The sequence below is a fragment of the Lynx canadensis genome, chromosome A1 (assembly GCF_007474595.2).
Source record: "Lynx canadensis isolate LIC74 chromosome A1, mLynCan4.pri.v2, whole genome shotgun sequence".
NCBI lineage: Eukaryota > Metazoa > Chordata > Mammalia > Carnivora > Felidae > Lynx > Lynx canadensis.
Window position 1 is genome coordinate 164214791 of NC_044303.2, and position 23467 is coordinate 164238257.

General features: G+C 40.9%; 1 protein-coding gene across 4 annotated transcripts; it reads left to right on the forward strand.

Moving 5' to 3' along the window:
* The first annotated feature begins 3256 nt into the window (after nt 1-3256).
* Nucleotides 3257-21819, forward strand: MACIR (macrophage immunometabolism regulator). 4 transcript variants are annotated; one of them, XM_030325987.2, is made up of 3 exons: nt 3257-3415; nt 11359-11448; nt 19303-21819. In XM_030325987.2, exon 3 carries the CDS (start codon nt 19326-19328, stop codon nt 19947-19949), a length of 624 nt encoding a protein of 207 aa, XP_030181847.1. In that variant the 5' UTR covers nt 3257-3415; nt 11359-11448; nt 19303-19325; the 3' UTR covers nt 19950-21819. The 4 variants fall into 4 exon arrangements, with proteins under 4 accessions (XP_030181847.1, XP_030181872.1, XP_030181854.1 ...); XM_030325994.1 differs by lacking the exon at nt 3257-3415 and adding an exon at nt 4185-4628; XM_030326002.1 differs by lacking the exon at nt 3257-3415 and adding an exon at nt 9840-10539.
* Nucleotides 21820-23467: the final 1648 nt, after the last annotated feature.

The window sequence follows — 23467 nt, forward strand, 5'->3', positions numbered from 1 at the left end:
CAGTAACCCTCTCTACTCCCCTTATTTCTCCAGCAAGGGTCTATGCTCACTTCACCAACCCCTGTTTAGCTTCTGAGTTCTTCCATTGCCTGTGTTATCCTTTCCTTGTGTTTAGTTGTCTGTTTGGAAAAACTTGAAGTGGTTTCTATTTTCCTAGTTAGCCCCTGATGCAAACAAAAGGGTTTAGAGGAAATGTGCAATGTGGTATTTCTTACACACTTGGCTTTGTAGTTTCTCTTTTCTTTTCTTTTTTTTTTTTAAATTTTTAAATATTTATTTATTTTTGAGAGAAAGAATGTGAGCAGGGGAGGGGCAGAGAGAGAGGGAGACACAGAATCTGAAGTAGGCTTCAGGCTCCAAGCTGTCAGCACGGAGCCCTACCTGGGGTTCAAACTAACAAACCATGAAGTCATGACCTGAGCCGAAGTCCCCCGCTTAACAGACTGAACTACCCAGGCGCCCCTGTAGTTTCTGTTTTATATCCACTATGTTATTATCAAATTTACCTATCCTGTTCTTGTAAGCTGGCTGTTTGCTATTTACTATTTACATCATAAATACTATTTACATCAATGTATAATCCTTCCCAGACAACCGTCATTTTAAAGTGATTTTTCTGGGGAGGCTGGCTTGAGGCAAAGATGGCCTTTCAGATCACAAGGTCTATTCTACCTTTGTCCCTATTGTTTATAAGCACAGCATTTTTCTTTGTAGATTGAATAGATCATCTTCACAGAATATGGGAAAGCTCTGGCAAGAGCTTCCACATTCCCCACCTCCCTTGAGCTTCAGCCCCTACAAGCCACAACACATCTGAATTAAGGCAGTCCCAGTCAGAGTCTTTAGGTGGCACAGACATGTCATTGAGGGGCCACACATAAAGCTATTATCAGTCATTAACCGCCTCACGAATTGGTTAGGTAGGTGTTCTATGTGACAATCCTAGACTGAAGTTTTGATTGGATGAGGAGTTAAGGCAAGGATGCAAGCACCACCCAAGGAGCAAGGCAATTTGGAGACAATGCTCTCCTAAGAGGGTTAGCCTGGAGCCTAATAAACTCAAGGGCAAGGGCACCTGGGTGGCTCAGTCATTTGAGCATCTGACTCTTGATTTCAGCTCGGGTCATGATCTTGCAATTCGTGGGATGGAGCCCTGCACTGGGCTCTGCACTGTCATGACAGCAAGGAGCCTGTTTGGGATTCTCTTTCTCTGCCCCTCCCCTGCATGCCCCTTGAGCACAGGTGCTTGCTGTCACTCTGTCTCTGTCTCTCTAAATGAATAAACTTAAAAACAAACAAAAAAAAAACAAAAAAAACTTAAGGACAAATCAGCACTTTGTTGCTTTTGGTCAAAAAAACATCGCTAAACGTTCAGAGCAAAGAGCAAGTACAAGGCATTCTTCTGAAAAGGTTTTAAGATTTCAGACAGGACAGAATGAAAGGAAGTTTCCTAATATAATATACACATTGTTTTGGAAGTGGTTTTATGAGAATGATCATCAGAACAATTCACTGCTGTGTCACACAGATTATAATCTGCAATAACTTTCAGTGTGTTCTCCTGAAGTACTGATGCAAAAAAAAAAAAAAATCCATTCGTTTATTTGATACTTAGTATGTTGTGCCAGGTTCTATATTTGAGAAGTTATGTACACATCTACGTTTGAAATAAAATAATTTATGTTTTTTGGGGCACCTGGGTAGCTCAGTCCGTTAAGCGACCGACTTCAGCTCCGGTCATGATATCGTGGCTCGTGGGTTCGAGCCCCACTTTGGGCTCTGTGCTGACAGCCCAGAGCCTGGAGCCTGCTTCAGATACTGTGTCTCCCTCTCTCTCTGCTCCTCCCCCACTCACGCTCTCTCTTTCTGTCTCCCAAAAGTAAATAAACATTTTAAAAAAATTTTAAGGGGCGCCTGGGTGTCTCAGTCGGTTAAGCGACTGACTTCAGCTCAGGTCACGATCTTACAGTTCGTGAGTTCAAGCCCCACGTCGGGCTCTGTGCTGACAGTCTGGAGCCTGTTTCAGATTCTGTGTCTCCCTCTCTCTCTGCCCCTCCCCTGCTCATGCTCTATCTCTCTCTGTCTCAAAAATAAATAAAAACATTAAAAAAAATTAAACATTAAAAAAAATTTTTAAGTAATTTGTGTTTTCTAAAATTGTTCTTTAGAGAATATTCTTCAAAGTCTTTTTCTCCCTCTAACTTCCCATACTTACTTTAGGACACAGAGAGGTAGTATAAAATGTCTTCTAGCGGAGAAGCCGATGGGCATCGCTCTTTTGAAACAGGGGTGTTCGGGTTTATTTGTTTTTATGTTATCAGAAGCATATACAGATTTGGGAACAAGTTTGAATCAAGATTTGTTTAAATTTGTATTAAGTTTATGCTTTTGTGTTCACATAAAGTATTTTGTTAAAAAAAAAAAAAAAGAACAGTAACAACTCTCTTGGATTGAGACTGGAACATAAATTAGCAACATCCATAAACAATTTCGTGTTTCCAGTGGCTGGGTTCAGACTCAGCTCAGGCACTAAGTACAAGTGTGACCTCGAGGAAGTTAAACTTTCCAAACCTTTAGGATGTGGATAATCGGTCACTCCCTCACAAATTTGTCGGGAGGTGTAAATTTGGAAATGCATGTGAAAAGTCTTGGCATATATTCTTATCACTGAGTTTGTGAACCTGTTTGGCGGAGGAGATGCATATGAATTGAGAAAAGAAAATCTTGATCAAAGAAAAGAATTTCTTACAAGAATGGAAAAGATCAAGCCTGAGGCTTCAAAAATAGCTAATCCAATCAGAATGTGAATTTGAATTCACCTCACTCCATTCCCTAGATATTTAGCAGTTTTCTAAGATTTGAAGGGTCAAATTTGTAATTTCATGGGCTTTCAGTCTGCTCAGGGCTGAGTCCTTTAAGCACAGACTCACGAATGACAAACATCACCACACCACCTGAGGAAACGTACGTGCAGCCTAGGCCAGCGAGTCGGAGCTCCTCAGTTGGGCTGCAGGTTTGGACTGGGAGGAGGTGTTACGACTCCTCCTCCCCTTCCCAGTCCGCAACTCCCCCGCCCCCGCCAACTACTTCGGGCCTCTTAGCGCCTTTCTCCGGCCGGCCCGCCCTTCCTCCGGGTGTCAGAGCAGGGCGCAGGAGGCGGGCCCAGCGCAGACGGGCTGCGCCTCCGCAGCCGGAGGGAGGAGGGCGGGAAGGCGGGCGGTGGAGGAGGAGGAGGAGGCGGGGACTACGCCGGGCGGTAGCTGGCTCCGAGCGCGGTGGGAGAGGAGAGGGTACCCGGCTGGCTCGGCTGGCGGCCTCTGCCCGGATCTCGGCGCCGCAGCCCTGCGCCTCTCCCGCCCTTCTCTCCGGCTCTGCGGCCCAGGCGCGGCGGAGGTGGCAGAGCCCTGGGCCACCGGTAGGTTGCACGGGGACGGCGGTTCCGCCTGCAACCTTTTGTGCTGCAGAAAAGGTGGTGGTGATGGGTGGGTGGGTTGGGGGGTGCTCCAGTCACTGAGCTCCGGTGCCAGCCCAGTCGCGGCACCGCCCCTTCCTCCCTGCCTCGTGTCGGGGCCGGGCGCGCGGTGCCCGCGGTGCCCGCGCGGTGCCGGGGAACCCCAGGCGGGCGGGTCGGCCTCGGGGTGGACGACGAGGCGACCCCAGGGGCCCCGAGCCTCGGCGGGCTGGTCCCTGAGCGCCCGAGCTGGAGGCTGGGGTCTGGTGAACTGGGTGGGGCCCCTACGGGGTGCGGGGAGCCCGCGGCTGCTTGGCACAGGGGTGGGGCTGGAGACGCCGTGAGTGTGCAGCGCGTGTGAGTGTGCGGGGGCGTGCGCCCCCGTGTGCGCGCGGCGTGCGCTCGCCGGGGAGGTGCAGGGACTCGGCGATCCGGAGCGCCTCTCCCGCGGTGCGGCGGTGCGGAAGTCCAGGCGCGTTGGCGCGCACGCTGGTTCCTCTGCCGGCGTGCCCGCACCGCGGGGCAGACGGCCTCGGGGCCCCATTGAGAAGTAGCGCTTTCCCCGGCCTGCTGCGCCTCTGGCGGCGCGCCACGGCCGCGCGCCTGGTGCGACTGCCCCGGCCAGATAGCGCCCACGGGCGAGCCCTGAAGGTCTTATCTCGCCGGCCCTCCTCGCCCCCACTGCAATCCTGGGGGTGAGGTCGCCCGAGAGCCCGCAGCCCTCGCCCGCTGCGCGTCTGCGGGTACAGCGGGGGCGGACAGGCCGGCAGTGCCGGGAGGGGCGCGCTTGTAGATTGGGGCGGGTTGCTGGCCAGAAGCGAAAGCGGCAGATTTGTTGTTGGGCATTGCCGCCCTCTCCCCACCTGTCGCGGGTGGACTTTTGTAGGGCGGGTGATAAGCGGGGGAAAGGGGTTTCCAGGCGGGCGGCAGTCAGACGCTGAGCAGGCGGCCCCATTGTGAAGCTGCCAAACTCTCTCTAGTGGTGGAATCTGCAAATCTGCCAGCAAGGAGATGGGAACATGAAGGGAATGACGGCCCCGTCCTTTTCCCCTTGCAAGTGTTCCACGTCCTTAGGGTTTTCCTGCTTCTCCACCCACTTCGGTTTGCATCCGGGTGGGTTACTGATGAGTGTCGAGCCAAGATGCTGACAGTGTCTGTGCATGGTGGTTGTACATAGGTAAAACTGGGGCTGGGAACTTTTTAATCATTTGAGGAAGAATGGAGGCAGTAGCATTTAATCGCATGCTTGCTACTCCTAGCCCAAAGAGCAATTCTTGCAAAACATTTCTGACGTTACTAGACTTCATTTTACATTGTTTTTCTCAGATGAGCCACTCTACAATTTAGAGTTGTTAGTTGCTTTGTATGTTTTTTTTAACCCTGTAGAAGTTACACTCTCAGGGAGATATAAATGATCTCTTCTCAGTTTATTTTCCCAGTGATTTCAAAATAAAGTGTTGGTTATTATTGCAGAAGCTTTTGGTACTTTATTAATTAAAGGCCATGCTTTGTGCTTACAGTTATGTTTAATGAATGTTTCACAGATTTCAGTGTTTTTATCATGTAACTGTGTATGCATTATAAACTTAATAAAATGTCCAGGATGAAATACAAGGATTAATGAGCCCCTAGACCTCTTAATTTGATAAGAATGGTGTATAGAAAATTCTTCTGTCAGCATTTTAGTTAATTGCAAATGACACTGTTTAATAGTGACTATTCCAAGATATAAGATACATAGGATATTCATTGACCTTGCATAATGGTCAGTAAATTTGTTTACCTTCTCTGTGTAACTTTGTATGCTTTGGGAGGCTATTGTACACTCTTAAAAGTATGTAGTGTGGTAGAAGTGATAAAACTTTATATACAGTGTTTAAATTTTCTTTGCTGTTGCCAATTTATATCCTCTGGGGGAAGAATCACCTCTTTCCTCCAGAGAGAACTCTTGATTTCATCACAGGCCTATCAGAAGAAGTTTCTGGTTTTAAGCTTTCATGTGGAAGGTTAGCCATTTCCACCGTGTGCACCTGTCCCATTTCGGTTATGTTTCCTAGGAGGCAAATTTCTTGTAAAGACTGCATGTAGACCTCCAGTTCCAGTTACCATCAGTCATATTTGTAGTGAAACTCCCATTTTTTTTTTTTCTAAAAGTAGAAGGTGACTTCACATAATGGTAAGACAACATTGGTAATCTAGCTTTAATTTCTACCAGCAGAAACAGAGGGGAAAATGAATGCTGCACTTTGAGGGGGTTGCTATTGAAAGAACTGATACTAGCAAGAGAAACACATTTTTGTCTACTGAACCAATTATGGGTTGTCTTACCACCCTGGTGAGATTAGTGATTTGTTTGTAAGGTCAAGGATGGTTTCAGAACAGTCACACTCAACAGCTCTTAAAATTTTTGATGTTAGTTTTTATGAGTTACGAATGGAAAAGTAAGATTAAAGTAATCTTTAAGAGGATCATGTAGGGTAGGCACAGCTAAGCATTTTGTTTTCATTGTGTGTGTTGTGCTTTAGCAGCTAACCTGTTTTATTTCTGCTCAGTGTTTTGTGACTTGAGAGATGTTTTGGTCTGTGTCTTTTTTGTTTTTAGAGTAATATTTGAGACTGGTGGTTGCAAAATATTTTCATTAATCTGAATGAGACTTTTAAAAATTGCTGTTTGGGGGCGCCTGGGTGGCGCAGTCGGTTAAGCGTCCGACCTCAGCCAGGTCACGATCTCGCGGTCTGTGAGTTCGAGCCCCGCGTCGGGCTCTGTGCTGACAGCTCAGAGCCTGGAGCCTGTTTCCGATTCTGTGTCTCCCTCTCTCTCTGCCCCTCCCCTGTTCATGCTCTGTCTCTCTCTGTCCCAAAAATAAATAAAAACGTTGAAAAAAAAATTAAAAAAAAAAATTGCTGTTTTTTTTTTTTTTTTTTTTTTTTTCCAGGTGCTTTTTTAAAATTACTGATCGGTCCTCAAAGAGCTACTCTGAGAAATACTGCCTGTTTCCTTTTTTTTCTTTGTGTTTTTCAATCTAGAATTAGAACCCATAACCTCTACTCTACCAGTTTCCTTTGCCCAAAATTTTTTTTTCATAACATAATTTTTAATGATTAGTGGGATTTTTTTACCAGAATTTTGCAAGGGCTATTTCCTGGCCTTCATATTTATAACCATATGGTTTGGAAGTGATAGATGTTAATTTTTTTTCTTACTGCTATTTTGTTAGTGGATCTGTGCTGAAGTCTGATACTTAGGGCTTTTTTGAGTGTAGAGATTTTGTGTGTGGGTTTGAACATTTCCATGTGGGAGCTTTCTGCATTTGGGGAAAAAAAACCACTCCCTTCTCTGGGTTCCCAGGACCATTCAGGTTTCCTCTTCTGTGTATTAGATGTATATTATTTCCATGTCTGTCTGTCTTTCCTTCCCAGCTTCACTTTTTCTATTTGCCCCAGTGCCTGTACAATGCTGGGGTATAATAAGACTCCAGAAATACTGTTGAATGACAGAATGAGTAAATGAATAATTGAATGGCTCAATGGATACACCCAAAGAAATACTCCTCAGATCTGTATGGGAAGCCACTGTGCAAGCAGAAGGGGCTTTCTTTCCCTTTTACCCCTGTTTTAATTCATTGCCTTTTCATTGTTAAATATTACTTTTGAGTAGAATAACAATGTAATTGCCAAACTGGGACACTTTTGAGAGATAAAGGGCGTGCTATAAATAATTATGCCAGAGAACGGGCTCTGACAGAGACATGGCCACCCTACTTTTGAAGGACATTCTTCTTTATTTACCTGTTTTGCTATCTATCACATTGCCTGTGAAATTTGACACACTTCCTAGTTAATGTTTGCAAACTTTAAAAAAAAATTTTTTTAAACGTTTTTAGTTATTTTTGAGACAGAGAGAGACAGAGCATGAGCATGGGAGGGTCAGAAAGAGGGGAGACACAGAATCTGAACAGGCTCCAGGCTCTGAGCTGTCAGCACAGAGCCTGACATGGGGATCGAACTCATGGAGTGTGAGATCATGACCTGAGCTGAGGTTGGACGCTTAACTGACTGAGCCATCCAGGCGCCCCAGTTTGCAAACTTTTCTATCTGCGGAAGATTCATCTGCAGTCGTGTGTTGAGTGTCTTTTGCTTACTCACTCATGGCCTCCCTATCCAGAGGCTTGTGGGGAAGTCCTTGGCCATGCTCAGTTTTCCCTATTTACAGTGCTTACAAGATAATGTCACAGGGTTTTCTGTTTGTTTCAGCTGTTTATAGCTGGAAGCATTATGTACTCTAGCCTCTGGTCTGTTTACTTCAGTCTGTCTTTCTACACAGCATTTAGTACATCTTGTAAGAATTTCACGTGAATTCTTTTCCTTCTTGCTGACTGTTTTTGAGAGGAGATGCATTGATATGTCGCCAAGCCTTCATGTTCAAAACATTGGCCAGAATCAGTTGCAAGTGTTAAGAGATTTATAGATTTTAAAAGTATTCTAAAAATGTTATTTCAATCTAAAACTTTATTCTAGATTTGAAAGCAGAGGAACCTTAAAGTGATTATCTCTGCCAGCCCTGGAGCTGAAGTGGAAATTTAGGAAATGGTTGGTAATTTCATAGTAAACAAAGTATATTAACTCATCTTCCCTATTATGACAGTGTCCGTGGGCTTTGGAGTCAGACCGGTAAGGCATTGAGATTCTTGCTTGGACTCTCAAATAGTATTATTTGATTGAATACTTTAAAATGGGGGTAGTATTTTCCTCAGGGAGTAGCTATAAATCGCTTATAGCTTTTGGCGTAAAGAAGGTGTTCAAAAATACTGGTTTCTTTTTTATTAAAAATCCCAATCTGTTGGAAACTTTTATATTAGACTCCTAATTGTTTGTAGTAGATGAGGGTAAGCCCTTACTATAGTTTTTTGTTTTGTTTGTTTTTGTAACTAGTTTCCTTTATAGGCAGTCTCTTTAAAGAAGTTATATTCTTATACTCTTGTCTGGTCTCATTCTTTTGATTCTTCCCCTTTTTCATCATCTTTATCCTCCTCCTCCCCTTAGTACCTGTGCACAGATAGCAGGTGGTACACGCCTGACAGAAAGCAAAGTCAGAAATGAGTAAAACTGAGACCAGGAAAGGAGCTGCCGTACCTTGGTGTTGCCCGGGTGGCTCCCTTGGACTCTGTGTTTGTATTCTATTTTTGGCTTGGCAGTGCTCTATTAGGGATAATCAGTTACTACACTTTGTTTACTATGAAATTACCACCATTTCCTAGACTTCCACATCAGCTCCGGGGCACGAGTGGGATAATTACTTTAAGGCTCCTCTGTTTTCCAATCCAGAATGAAGTTTTAGGTTGATTTTTCTTTTGCTGTTGAAAAAATGTTGGACAGTACATTTCTTCAGTGCATTTAAAAGTTTGAAGGGAAGCATGTATCACCAAGTACATGGTGCAAATTATATGAAAGTTTGATTGAGATTTTACACTGTTTTTGAAAACGATTTTTGATTTAGACTTAAACCAGATCCAGACTTTTCCCATGTTCCTCCTCCTGGGGTTTCAATCTAAAATTGCTAGAAGTCTAAATGAAGTTTATCTCACTTTGTGATAGATGTAGTCCTGAAATATTCAGTGGAAATGTCGATCTGTATTTGATGCCCAACCACTGGTTGATACGTGTTTTTCCTGCCTTACGATTTATGATTTTAAAGTATCTTACCCGCTCCTGGAAGAAAGGGCCCGTGACTTAGAATGACTTCGTGGAAGACTGCACTATGTGCTGTGACATCCTAACACTTTCCAGTTGGAAATAACACTAGAACTAGTAGCTAAAACTACCTCCCTCTAATCATTTCACAAGTGAGGCAGTAAAGCTTTAAAATAAAGTGCCTCCCCACACGTTGGAAATAGAATTCCATTTACAGAAATTAATTTACATTTTTCAGGAACATGGTTATTGTGTAAAAAGCTGTACATCCGGGCTTATGGCTGAACAGAGGCCACATGTATATAAAGCAGCGTCAGTGGGCTTTGGAGTCAGACGAGATGGGGTTCGGGTTCAGACAGCGTCACCTGATGGAATACTTACACTGGGGAGGATACGTCCTCGTGGAGTAGAAGTTAAGATGCAGTGAAACAATGGTGTAGGGCTTTTGGCGTCCAGAAGGTGCTCAAAAAATCTTAGTTTCTTCTTTAATTTCCCTTCCCCATTAAAAATCGATTTACTTGAATTAAGAAGTCAGGTTGCCGGGGCGCCTGGGCAGCTGAGTGGGTTAAGCCTCCGACTTCGGCTCAGGTCACGATCTCACAGTTGGTGGGTTCGAGCCCCCATTCGGGCTCTGTGCTGACAGCTCAGAGCCTGCAGCCTGCTTGGAATTCTGTGTCTCCCTCTCTCTCTCTGCCCCTCCCCTGTTCACGCTCTGTCTCTGTCTCAAAAATAAAGAAACGTCTACAAAAGAAAAGAAGTCAAGTTGAGCTTTCTAACGGTAGTATTGGGGAAATTTGGAGGGGTGAGTGTATGAAATAAAGAATGTATTGTCAGGCAACAGCTTCGTGACATCACAGTTCACTTTATGTAAAAACCAGAGGCTGCATTGGTGGAGGAGAAGCTAGTGTTCATCATCGAGGTGTCTTGGCTCCCCAGTCTGAACCGGGTTTGTGCCACAGGCCGTGGCAGGGAGCGTGTCTGTTTCTTAAGTGGACCCACGTTCCGAAGGCTGATAAACGTGTGAGCTGCTCGGGATGACCGTTCTTGGTGCAAGAACTCCTTCCAGTTCCTCAAGCTGCAGGGGCAAATCCCTTTAATTCGGGAATTATCCCTTTCCTTTGGCTAAAACTCTTCAGTACTGGCAAGGGGACAGTAATAAAGTGACAAAGTCCTTGCCTTTTCCCTTGCTGTTTGCAGTTGGGCATGTTTCATGGTAGCCACTGTGTCGGGCCCTGTGCACCTGTGGGGGTGAAGTGGCTCCACAAGGCTCGTCTGGGGCTCCCTCACCCCAAGTTAAACACAACAACAGAAATGCAGCAACCAAAGAAATCTTTACAGGTGGAAAGGACTTTGGGGAATTTTCTTGGCCTTAAGAAGTTAAGCCAATTAACTAGTCAGGTAAGAGGTGAAGATACATTCTCTTACACATTACCTTCCCAGGTAGGGGGAAGACGCAAAGGAGATGCTAGAAACCTTAAGCACTGTGGTAACTCCAAAGAAGTGTTTTTCAAATTGTTGCTAGGAAGGAAGGAAGGAAGGGCATTGTTTTCCAAGACCTTTCCGTTTATTTGCTTCAGAGCAGCAGTCTTATGAAGGATTTTTAATTGTTGCTATTTTGTGGCTAAAATGAGTAGACACCAGAAATTAATTGCATGACAATAACATCACACATCCATAAAGGACTTTGAAGAATATGTTCACCTGCCTCCTCTCATTAGATCCATACAACAACTGTATGAGGAGGAAGGGTGGTACTGTCCTCATATTAAATAATTGCTCTTGATGCAAGGTCAAGAGGCAGCGTTGTTAGCAAGGCCAGGACTAGAACCTGTTCTTTTGACCTCAGCCTCAGGCTTACTTTTTCCATAGGATACTCTGAATCTCTTGAACACACGAATTGGTGGTGGAATCGACTTTGAACCCCCCAAATTTTTGTGTCTCTGTCTTTAGTCCAGTTAGCTGCTCTTAGTCTCAAGGTAGAATTTCAGCAGCAGAATACAGAGGAACAAACATGATAAAGTGTTTGAAGTTAAAATTTAGCTGAACAAACTCAAATTGCTTTAATGAAATGAATTAATATTGTGTCCTCTCTAATCTGTACTTGGTGTTAGTACCTCCTGCTAGTTTCATCCTCTTTTGCAGTTAGAATTCTTATAATTGCTTTGTAAGTTGTGTTACTTGTTATATTAAAGGTTTATTTTTATATTCCATGTTTAGTATCTGGAGTAGAGCAGAAAAAATAGTATGCCTGTGTTCCCTTGGGACTCATTGGACATTGTACAGTGACATCTTCTGGGATTTAGTCTGGTGAGTTATATTTTGCTTTTTCTGTTTGTTAACCAGTTGTGTGAACATAGTATCGTAATGTAATTTAAGGACCACATAAACAATGAACATGAAATGTCAGTATATCATTGCAAATATGTACACTACTGTTACGAATTTTTTCATGATGAGAACTGAAATTACTGTTGCAGAATGAGACTGTTACTATCTTGAAGTGTTTGCTTCATTGATTGAGTAGGTTTTTTTTTTTATTCCCTATAAGATACAGGACGTTTTATGGAATAAGATTTCAAAATAGAGTAGTTAAGAGGTAGTTGCTCTAATTTCAGGGAGATTTTAGTAAAACATGAATCCCTAGGGATTGGCACAATAATTTGCAAAAAGTTCTAGTTGTATATTATCCCACATAAAGAATGGCAAACAGGTGACTGAATGGAGCATCATTTTCACTTGGTCATGTAGCAGTTCACTGCAAGTATGACGTTCCTTTTATTACTCCATGAATTTAAACTCGTTCAGATTATGCAGTGCTGTTGTCTTCTTTTAGTTCTTTTTCAGTGTGTCATCTGTGTATCTGTGCCAACACAGGTGTCCATGTGACTCCATCTCTTTGAAGGTGAAAAACATTTAATAATGATCATTATAGCTTTTAGCATTTTAAAAAGTGTGTTAGTGTGAGTTCATGCTTTGGTATGTCCTTCTGCTTGGGCAATGTTTTTGTAGGTCCTTCCTTTGAATTAGAGTCATCATAATCCTTGGGGGGTGGGGGGAATCCTTGGGGAAAAAAAATCTAGTTTCCTAATGAGTGATTTCCAAATTAGCAGTCAGCAGCAGAATGACTCAAAAGAATGATGGGGGAAAACCAACACTTTGGTGTCAGTAGGTAGATATAGCTTATTAGATTTATGAAAATGCATTTTAAAACATTGACAAAATGGAAAGATTACTACATTTTCAGTTTTGAGAAAGAAAGCAAGAAGTACAAAATACTTTTAGAGGATACTGAGTAAGAAATACTGTGGCTGGGTTATTAACTCATCTGATTTAAATAAAGTACAAAACTACTTGCAGTGAGAAGAAGCTACAGGAATGTGTGTGCCTGTCTGTTTGTCTCTTTCTCTCCAGATCCATGTCTGTAGACAAATGCATGTATACATAATTATAGATATATTTATAAATGATAGGACAGTCTAGCATAGCTGCAGAAGGTGAAATGAACCAACTCAAGAGGCAGTAAGTTACTTGTAATTGAAGGTGTTCAAACACACACTGTAACAGCCATTAAGATTCCTTCTGATTCTGAGATTAGATAATGTGAAGAATTTTAAAAGTAGGACAGTCAAAAACTTGGAAATATGTGATAGACTTCTTTTATTTTTAAAGTCTGAATTACTGACATATAAATTATATATAGTGAAATTCACCCTTTTGTATAGTTTGATGAGTTTTGACATGTATCCAGTTGTAGAAAGACCACTACAGTCAATATGTAGAATATTTTAATCACCCCCCGTTGTAGCATTTTGTAGTCATTGATTTTTTTCCAGAATGTCCTATAAATAGGATCACACAGTATGTAGCATTTTCTGTCTGCAACTTTCACTTGTGTAATGCTAGTCTGCTCCTTTTTGTTGCTCAGTGGTATTCCACTGTATGGATGGACCATGGTTTCTTTTTCCATTTCCCTGTTGATGGACATTTGGATTGTTTCCAGTTTTTGGTGATTAAGAATGAAACTGTTAAAAACATTCACATTCAGGTCTTTGTGTGAACATATATTTTCATTTTTCTTAGTAGGTAAATGCCTACAAGTTGGGTAGGTGGGTTTTTTAATAAGTACTTATTTAACTGTACAAGTAATTGCCAGACTGTTGTCCAAATAGCTGCTAAGAAACTAAAGTAACTGTACCAAAGTATGTGCAGATGAAGGGGCCTGGTTCTCATTCAGCACTGATTTATTTTTATTTTATATCCGGTTTTAACAAGGTTGGTTAGCAGATCATTATTAAGCCAACAATGGATTAGAAACAGTAAGTTAAAGGTCTTAGGGATAGGTTGTTAGCAATTCAGAGCATACAAAAATGATATCCACTAATATGACAATAATCACTGATTGAAAGCAAACAAACAAACAAACAAACAAACAAACAAAAAAGGCAGTGAAATTCTCCTACTAGGTAAGTTCTCTGACAAGTTCCCAAACATGTCTGCATAGTAGAATCTCCTGGAGATCTTTTGTAAACTTCAGACCCTAGGCTGTACCCCCGATGAATTAAATCACAGATCTGGGGTAGAGCACAGACATCAGTATTTTTTGAAGCTCCTTGGATGATGTTATCATGTGTACAAGCTTGGGAACCATGTGCTGCAGGCCCAGCATGATGAAGTTGATGGAGACAGGAAACCAGGAAATGTCTGCCTGACTCTGGACAGGCCCCTGCCTTCATGGCTTCAGAAGTTCAGCATCCATGCAATCCAAGATCATTCTGGCATTAAAACTAGGTGGTTCTAGATATTACTAGATTGACAGTAGTCATGCTTAGGAGACTCCCCATTTTCCAAGAGCCGGCTTTATTCCAAATGGTTCATTTCTTGAAAAGGATTTGGTTCACATGGTGACATTTTTGTTCTGTATATTTAGACAGTTATATCTGTTTTCTTTTAAATGGGATTGCTGTGTGTTACTAAAAGCGGTTCAAACATATGGAACAATTTTTTGATTACTGGTGGTGACTTTTTTTTGATAGGCCTGATTAAAAAAAAAAAATTCCCAGAATGCAGTATTTCTCAAAAAGAATTCTTTGTGTGGCAATTGTGAAACTTCTCAGCTATTTTCAGAGCTGGTCTAAGGAGCTAAGGTGTTTAGGTTATATTTTTTTAAGGCCCCTTGTGCCACATGCTTAGGAAGTTAGATTTCCTGGAGAGTGTTCAAAGCTGAACAGATTCTAGACAGGTCACAGTCTTTTGACCGTGCTCATCTTGCTGTATTGGGTTCCCCACATGTGTGTTGTGGTTTGTACCTGTTGGCATTAGTTGCAACCAAAATTCATAATTGCAGGCTGTACCTAGTGTTTTTAAAATATGCACTGTATGCACTGTGTACATTTTTCTAGCAAAACATCAGTGGTATTCCACTGTACAAACATTTCCCTTCCCCATTAAAAATCGATTTACTTGAATTAAGAAGTCAGGTTGCCGGGGCGCCTGGGCAGCTGAGTGGGTTAAGCCTCAGCTTATTTTGTCTAATTTTGAATCCTCATCTATTTCAAAGAAATAAATGGCATCCGTGAACACTGTCAGGGCTTGCATGTTTTATAAGTATATGTTAGTCACCTTGTGACAGATTAGATTGTGAGGCAATTTGATATGGAATTAAAGAAAATTTTTTTAATTATATAAAATTTTTAAAAAATATATGAATTATGTTTGTTCTTGGAACGTACTTAAGAAACTCACTTTTAAAAGTACTATTCAGCTACAAGTTGACTTTTCTATTCTCATTGTACTGTGTTGTTCTAGACTCTTCTATCAACAGAAATTTTGCTGCTTTTGTTATTATTAACAATACTTTCCCTGTTTTCTGTTTCCAGTTTTTATTTTTGCTTTAAACTATATATGAAAAGCATTAATGGAATCAATAAGGATGTTGTTGGTCTCTGATTTCTAGTGTTCAGCAGTGCAGAAGTTAGCATTGTGCCTGATTTCCCGCCTCATGTTTATTCTTATTGATGCAGTGGGAGAGGGTGCCTGTTGCACATACCCGCAGTGTTTACAAGAGTTCTTGTAATCTTTTACCTTGGCAGTATGTGTTTATGATGCACAGTTTATTTTAGGATATGAAGCAAAATGCTTAGTCATGAGCAGTTTATGAAGAATAACCTATAAGCAAATTTTTCATGGGAAAATATGAAGCATGTTCTGCCAAACAAAGGCCATCTCCAATTGTAGTCATGGTAGCCATGTTTCCTGATGAGTGGTTTTAGTGAGAAATTTTGCAATGTGAAATATTGGACATCCATCTTTAGCGTCACTGGTGTATTATTATTATTATTTTATTATTTTTTTTCTGTAGGATTGCAGAATTAGAAGGTACCTAGACTTCTTCAGAACATACTAGATGTGATCTATACTACTTCTACCCACTTAAGAGATAGCCTGTGGAAGCTGATTTGCTAACTGCTCCCAGGATCTTGCTCCAGTGTGCAAATGCAGTCAGGAAATTCTAAGGAATTTAATAGCATAAAAACTTCGCTTTCAATCACATTGAAGAATGGAAGGCATGCTGCTTAGTCAGCATTCCACCTAGCTAAAAACAAAATATTTGCCAACCAGCATTCTCTTTTCTGAAACCCCGCCGCCACCTAGCTTCCTTAGTGCTGCATAGTGGATGCTCTTTAGAAAGGCAATATATTAATTAAAAAGGATCCTTTAAAAACAAAAAAACAACAACAAAAAAAACTAAGTGGTCTGCAAGAGTTCAGGTTGTTGCAGCATTGACATTCATTCCTACGTGAATATTAAGGTCTGAAGATGTTGTCATGAATTTGGCAGCACATTGCAGAAACCAGTGAAGCCACCTAAAAGAGCTGTTAGTTTTGAGACTCTCTTACTGTTTGGAGCAGAAATACTGATGCTTTTGTAGCAAAAACGTGCACAGTTCTCCAGAATTTACAGTTGTGCATCAAGAGAGATTGAGTAGGTTGCAGCTTTATGTGTATTTCAAACAGCGTTTTTATGTTCCAGCACAGTGAGACTATAATTCAGAAATCTGACGTAGAGTATTGACCTTAGTCACTAGGCTAAATATTTGTTAGAGTGTATTAGAAATGCTTATTTCTTTGACTTTCTCGTTCGTTGGTGTTTTCTAACAAGGGAGTGGGTTGTTTACCTTAGCAAAATAACAGTAGATTTCTTACACCAGGGCTGCTTGGCTGAAATTTCCAGAGCTCTTTAACCACATCTGTACCTTTTGTTTGACAATCTGGGTGAAATCATTGTCTATCAGGTAGATGCCTGCAGATCCTGTTAGGCAGTTTTGCCCAGGCCAGGTGATATTTTTGTGTGATGTTATGGCTGCTGGAAACTTATGCAGTGGTGGTTACGTACCTCATGTTTCATGTTCCATCAGATTTTGACCTTTATACATCACTTTACTCACTGTCTTAAGTTTTCTCATTTTCTAGGTGCTTATTTTCTAGATAATAGATAATTTCTGCCTTTTACTCTCAGACCTTTGTATCCTGCCACCCTTTATCCTCATCCTCTAGAGAGTCTCACAGTTCTTGATGGTCTGCCTTGATGCAGCAGAATTGGCTTAGTATAGGAACACACTTCCAAGTGATTCTGTTGATCATGGAAGCCTGTGCCTGCTCTTCTTTGTGGTGATTTTGTGTGTTACCTTGTTTAGCAATTTTTATCCTTCAGAGGCAAAAAAGACTTTCAGCCTAGCTCTGTTTGAATTATTACCCAAATCAGAATGGGTGGAGTGTGAATTCATGGATTTGGGGAAGTTTATAATGTACAAAATGAGAATGCAGGAACGTGGCTGGTGGAGGTCTGTGGACTGTCATGGGGTACCAGATTTGGAAGAGATCTAAACCATTGTGTCACTTAATGTGGACTAACTGTTGGAGTGTCATCACCTGGGTCATTCTTGAGTGAGGTACCCATCTGGGTGTGTGTTCTCTTTCCTCTGTAGCCTGGGTTATTTTAGCCTCACTGACCCTCCTCGTCTTTCAGAATGGAGTATCAGAGAAACACTTCGTGCCTATTGCTGCCTGTCAGGTTAGGTAGGTTGGAGGCCTTGAATCTGTCTTCTTGTGCTTCTTCTGGGCTGTAGAATTAGCGAGAAAGAAAGTATTAAATTAGTTTGTCATTTGGCTTAGGGTCAACATTTGTTTATTCAGCATAAGGTTTGACGAGGCTTGGGTTCTCTAAAGTTGATTAGGTAAGAAATCTTCAGGTTTTTGTATGCATGTCAAAGTAGCTGATAGTCACCTACTATTCCTGTCCTGTTAACAGAGCTATAAATTACATGGTCAAATATAAATTTATTTTTACATTAGTAATATAGAATAAAGTCAATCACTTTAAATCCGGAGGGTCTGAAGGGCTACAGTATCTTGATTAAATTAAATTTGGGAATGCATAGTCTAAGATTTAGAACAGGAAGTAAGTAGAGTTCTGTGGATCCCTTTGGCGTTTGCTGTATCTCAGGAATCCTTATTAGTGTTAGTTTTCAGTTGTGCTATAGATGTGGGCTGTAGTGAGGACAGGATAGTATCTGGGAACTTCTTCATAGTCTTGGTTTATTTTCTAATGAAGGAAAGTATAGCGTATAAATGAGGGAATAAGGTTCTTTTTTTTTTTTTCTTCTAAGTTAAGCTTTAGAATTGCTTGGATTTTAAATGAATACCCAAACTTTGGGAAGAGCTTCAATTAGGGAAAGGTTGTTTTACAACGAGATTTTATAAAAATTATTTAATAAATTTATTTTTCAATAAATTTTTTATCTTAAAGTTGACATCTTAATAGTTGACTCTCAGACATCGTTTTGATTAGCCATCTGAGATTCTTTTTTTTTTTTTTTTAATTTTTTTTCAACGTTTATTTATTTTTTGGGGACACAGAGAGACAGAGCATGAACGGGGGAGGGGCAGAGAGAGAGGGAGACACAGAATCGGAAACAGGCTCCAGGCTCTGAGCCATCAGCCCAGAGCCTGACGCGGGGCTCGAACTCACGGACCGCGAGATCGTGACCTGGCTGAAGTCGGACGCCCAACCGACTGCGCCACCCAGGCGCCCCTGCCATCTGAGATTCTTAAAACTGTGTTTTCTACTTCTGATTGATGATCAAGTAGAAATAAAGTTTCTCTGAAATGACACGGCCACTCCGTTTTCGTTAGTATTTTATTTTCCAAAGTTTGATTTATCTGCGGCTTTCTAGAAACGTGGCCATTATTTGTGGTACTTGGTGTCAGTAGGGTTTTCCAAACTATGTAATGTGATAATCGTGGTGAATAATACCAGCATTCATTGAGAATTGTTCTGCCATTTTTTATACTATTCAAAAGTACAGTGTTTTAGGTATTGCAAAATAAAATAACTCTCAGAGCAATAGCTGATTAAACAATCAAAGTACATCTGATATTTTATATAAATTCACTGTTAAAAATGACCTGATGTATTGGATTGGGGTTTATTTTTAAACTAAAAAATGGTTTGCTCTAAACAATTCATTGGGTGTATGGGAGGAACAACATTTACAACATTTGGGGAACTTTCCCTGAAGGCTCCCCATACCTTAAAAAGAAAAATTGGGTCTGATTGGAACCTTTGCAGAAAGGTTTTTATCTTTCATAAAAGTCCCTTAAACACAATTGAAAAACAAAATTGTGGGCGTGAGGAGCTGAGTGCTTGTTTTAAATTAAATGATGGAAAATGTAAAGATTTAAATTTTCAGGTTGGGAACGTTTAGTGGATTCTTGGTAAATAAACTGTGTGTATTTTTATTTGCTTAATGTTGAGATCTGTATTTGATTTGCTTAATAGCACATCGAGGAATAAACTTTGTGTGATTTGTGTGGAGTGCCTCATTTAGAGAAGTATTGTTTTCTGTTTGCTTCTTGTCTGAACCTTTTAGTAGTACTCCAGACTTTAATTTAACCTGCCTTTGAGTTCTTGAAGGCAGAGAAGTAGTAGTCATTTTATGCCTGCTCTGGAATGCTTTATAGACACAGATAAAGATCTGGCGGTTGTTCACTGGCTGTTCTTCAGGCCAGTGTTATTTCATGCTCCCTGAGCCTTCTAAAATGATCAGCGTGGCCCAGGATTCTGTGTCTTACACCTTTACAATCTGAGTCTGTTTGCTTTCAGGGGTGCGCAGACTGGTGCCTAAGATGGAAGTAGATGTTAATGGAGAGTCCAGAAGTACCCTGGCCACCCTGCCCTTGCCTGTGGCGGAGGCGAGCTCCCCAGGAAAGGCAGAAGCAGAGAAGCCGCGCTGTTCCAGCACGCCGTGCTCGCCGATGCGCCGGACTGTGTCGGGCTACCAGATCCTGCACATGGACTCTAACTATTTGGTGGGCTTCACAACTGGTGAGGAACTCCTGAAGTTAGCCCAGAAGTGCACAGGAGGTGAAGAGAGTAAGGGAGAGGCTGTGCCTTCCATGCGCTCCAAGCAGCTGGATGCAGGACTTGCACGTTCCTCTCGTTTGTATAAAACCAGAAGTAGGTACTACCAGCCATACGAGATTCCGGCGGTCAATGGCAGGAGGCGAAGGCGGATGCCCAGCTCGGGAGACAAGTGCACTAAATCTTTACCTTATGAACCTTACAAGGCCCTCCATGGGCCCCTGCCTCTTTGTCTTCTTAAAGGTAAGAGGGCTCACTCCAAATCTCTGGACTACCTCAATCTAGATAAAATGAACATCAAGGAGCCAGCCGACACCGAAGTGCTCCAGTACCAGCTTCAACACCTAACCCTCAGAGGGGACCGTGTGTTTGCTAGGAATAACACATGAATGACTTACAGAGAGTGCAGACCAGTCTAGGCCAGCCTGCGCTTGGCGGGAAAAGACCAGTCTAGGCCAGCCTGCGCTTGGCGGGAAACCCACTGTTGTACTCTGTACAGGACTCTTCATGTTACAGATGGTTATATCAGCTCAGCGTTCCTGGAACAGAAAAATTGTTTGGATCAGATTTCAAATGCAGGGATGAAATCACAGGTACTTTGGGGGAAATCATTCTAGAGCACGCAACTGCAAAGAACACAGAATGTTGGCCGTTAGTCTATATAGCTTTTTAGCTAGGAAAAAAGGCTTCGGGTACAGTAATACCATCTTTATGATTCTGACACTCAAATTGGGAATGTTATATGCTTGGTTGTTGCTGACTTGGTATGATTCATTAGAAATTGATATCCTTAAGTACTCAAGTACTTCTTTAATCTCTGTATTTTACTATAAAATGTATGTAATGATTTGTTTTACGAAATTTAGAACTTGAACATTGCTGAATTGGACCACTTTTTATTTTTAAATATTGAGTTTAAAGATTTTATAACTGGTTTTGCACTGAAAAAATTAACATTTCAGATTGACAAGAGAATAATCTTTCTTCACTTGCCTCAATAATACTATTGAGCAATGAATTTTTTTATTTCCGCATGGAAAGTTATTGATCTCTATGGCTGTAAAATATTTCTTTATAGCATTATTAAAGTGTGTCTTAATACAATTAAATTTGGGATACAAAGTATTTATTTTACAATGGGTGGGGGGAAGCTTTTCCAGAAAGTTTCCAATACGAAGTTTTCATAAGTTAAAAAAGTTTCCTTAGTGCTTACTTTCTAAGTTAAAATTCATCTGGAACTTTAAAATGGAAAGGATTCTTTTAATTGTGGATGATAGGCATAATACTGTTTGCATCTGAATGTTCTGTAAGTGAATGAAACTTTAATAGAAGGACTCATGATTTCTACTATCGAATGCTTAAACTAAGTATGAAGTGATACCATTCAGCATGGCATCGGGTCATTCCAGTTTTAGTTCTGTGCAGCTCAAAGCGCTCATTGAAATTTCAGTTTCTAGGATTAGTGTGGGAGCCTAAAGGGCTTCTACAGTTTTAATGGGTTAATCCTGGATTACTTAACAATTTATGTCAATTGCACTGGTTTAATTTGTTGCTAAAGAAATAATGCCCTGGCTTTAGTAACAAATACAGCTCAACTATTCTTGAATATATTTTGAGGAAAATGTATGTAACTTAACCTTTTGTAAAAGTTTCTATTTTTTTTTTTTCTTTTTTGACTCTTGAAGGTGCAATTTATTACCGAATTGGCATTTCTGGCAGCATAGAACTGCTTATTTGAAATTTTATTTTGGAGACTGGTTCTTAGGTGTTAGCCATCTTGCTTATAAAATAAGAACACCTTTTGTTAATGAGTGGGTCATTCCTGGTGCAGATAATGACTTTTATTTAGCCAGAATGAATGGCTAACTCTATGTAGAGCAGAGTAAGTATTAGAAAACCCTAGGAACTCTTTAAATCAACATTTATTATACTTTCACTGAGGCAAATCATGTGAAAGAGCCTTGGGGAAGTTGACCCATATCTTAAGACTGTGTTGGTCAGATTTCTTGGTGGGCTGGAAATTTTCAGCTGTTGTATATTTTAAAGTAAATTGCACCTTTGTAACATATTGTATTGACGAATGATCACTAAGATTAACTATATCTATACAGTCATTAGTTTGACAAGAAATAGAATCCTGTCAGATGCCAAAGAGTTGGGATTTTTACGTTTAATGATTAAACACCGTTATTTATTGATGATTTACCCTGTGGAACTGTATTATTTCTAACTATGAAATAAAAGGGTGATGTAAACACACATTGTTGTGTGGTGCTTTAAACAAGGTCCATCATCAGCAGGCTAGTTACTGTTCAAGAATTCCACCTAAGGACTTGTTTTTAGGCCCCATTTTTGTAAAAAAAAAAAAAAAAATTACTTTTGTAGCTCATTTGTATTTCAGGGTAAAGGATATATTCATGGCAATGGTATGCATTCAGTCCATGAGGAAACACAACTGGGTGCCTGTGACATCTGTCCCTGCTCGTGCACCTAAGTAATTTCTTGAGCTAAATAGAAATATGTAGCTCTTTCGTTTTGGTTTTAAAGACAAGTGAAACTCTGTGGCAAAATGAAGGGGTAGGAAGTTTGAGATATGACATATTTGCAATGATCTGGTTAGTAAAGAGAAATAATTTTCAGCTTGGTTGTAAGTTTTGAAAGTCTAGGTCTGTAGTTTACAGAGTGTGTTTGGAGAGCTCCTTTTGGTCTTGTTTTCTGTGCTCTCCATGATCTTGTGCTCCTAATGTAGGTAGTATCCCATCAAGAAAAAAGGGTAGGCTGGATCACTTTCAGCTGCAGGAAAAAAAAATCCCATTTTCTATAGACTTTTCACATGGTTTCTAATTTTGAACTCTTTATCCCCCCCCCCCCATTTTTATTGAATTTAGTATTTTATACTAAACAGGGCTCCATTGGCCATAACACAACCTGCCTTTAAACAAATTGCCATCCTATATGGCTTTATTTTTTTTTTTTCCTTTTTGGAAAAATACCATGTTTTAGAGGCTCAGCTGATGTAGCAGTGGAATTTCACTCTTTGCTCAAATCTGAGGTGAGCTGCTTTTGCACCTCTGACTTCTACCTGGCTGTGTTTGCACCTCTGTTTCCAGGGCTCCTGTAGTCAGCAGTCAAGGAGGGAAAGACTTTTGGGGGTGGATTAAAATGTAAACTGGTTCAGAACCCCCAAATCTTCTAGACTCCGGCTCAGCTAGGCTACTGTTCCAGGCTCTTGCTCCTTATGTAATGTCCGTGTGTGTGTCTTTTTTCTTCCCTAACATAATTATTTAAGTGATTCTAATATTTGGGATTTGGGAAGCTTTTATAAGATTGTAAGTTAACTTACAAAAGCAAATTGGCCTTTAACTGAACAAAGAATGTTTCTTCAACTCTTGAGAAAAGCAATGGATTTTTACTTATTTTCTCATTCTAACATACTTTTATCTTGGAAAGACTTTTATTTTGTTACAACCATTGAAAACATTTTAAGGGAACTTTTAAATGACCCTGGCCTAAGTGATTTGTTCTAGGTCAAAGACAGTGGGAGGAGAGGCTGTCAAGCAGTTTAAACTGGCATAAATGCTTTGGAAGGGTTGGGGTGGAGAGAGCAAGGGTGCACGTTATCATAATGCAGAGGGAACGATGCGTATTAAGCAAAATTGCCTTTTTAAACAATATAATTTGATGAGGGAAGTGCAAATTGATGAAGATGGCCTTAGAAATAAAATAAATCCGATTATAAACCTAGAAGTGGAGATTGTCCCTGCTTGATGTGCTTTGCTTTTTGTAATATGCTTCTTTAGATAAGAATTATGAAATAGATTCTTTGATCTTTTACATTACAAAAAAAATTAAGGATTTTTCTGGCTGAGGGGAGCACTCCCAGGAACAAATCCAAAGAAGAATGGGG

Excerpts from the sequence above, each read along its gene's own strand:
- MACIR (XM_030325987.2), top strand. The coding sequence starts at position 19,326 with ATGGAAGTAGATGTTAATGGAGAGTCCAGAAGTACCCTGGCCACCCTG.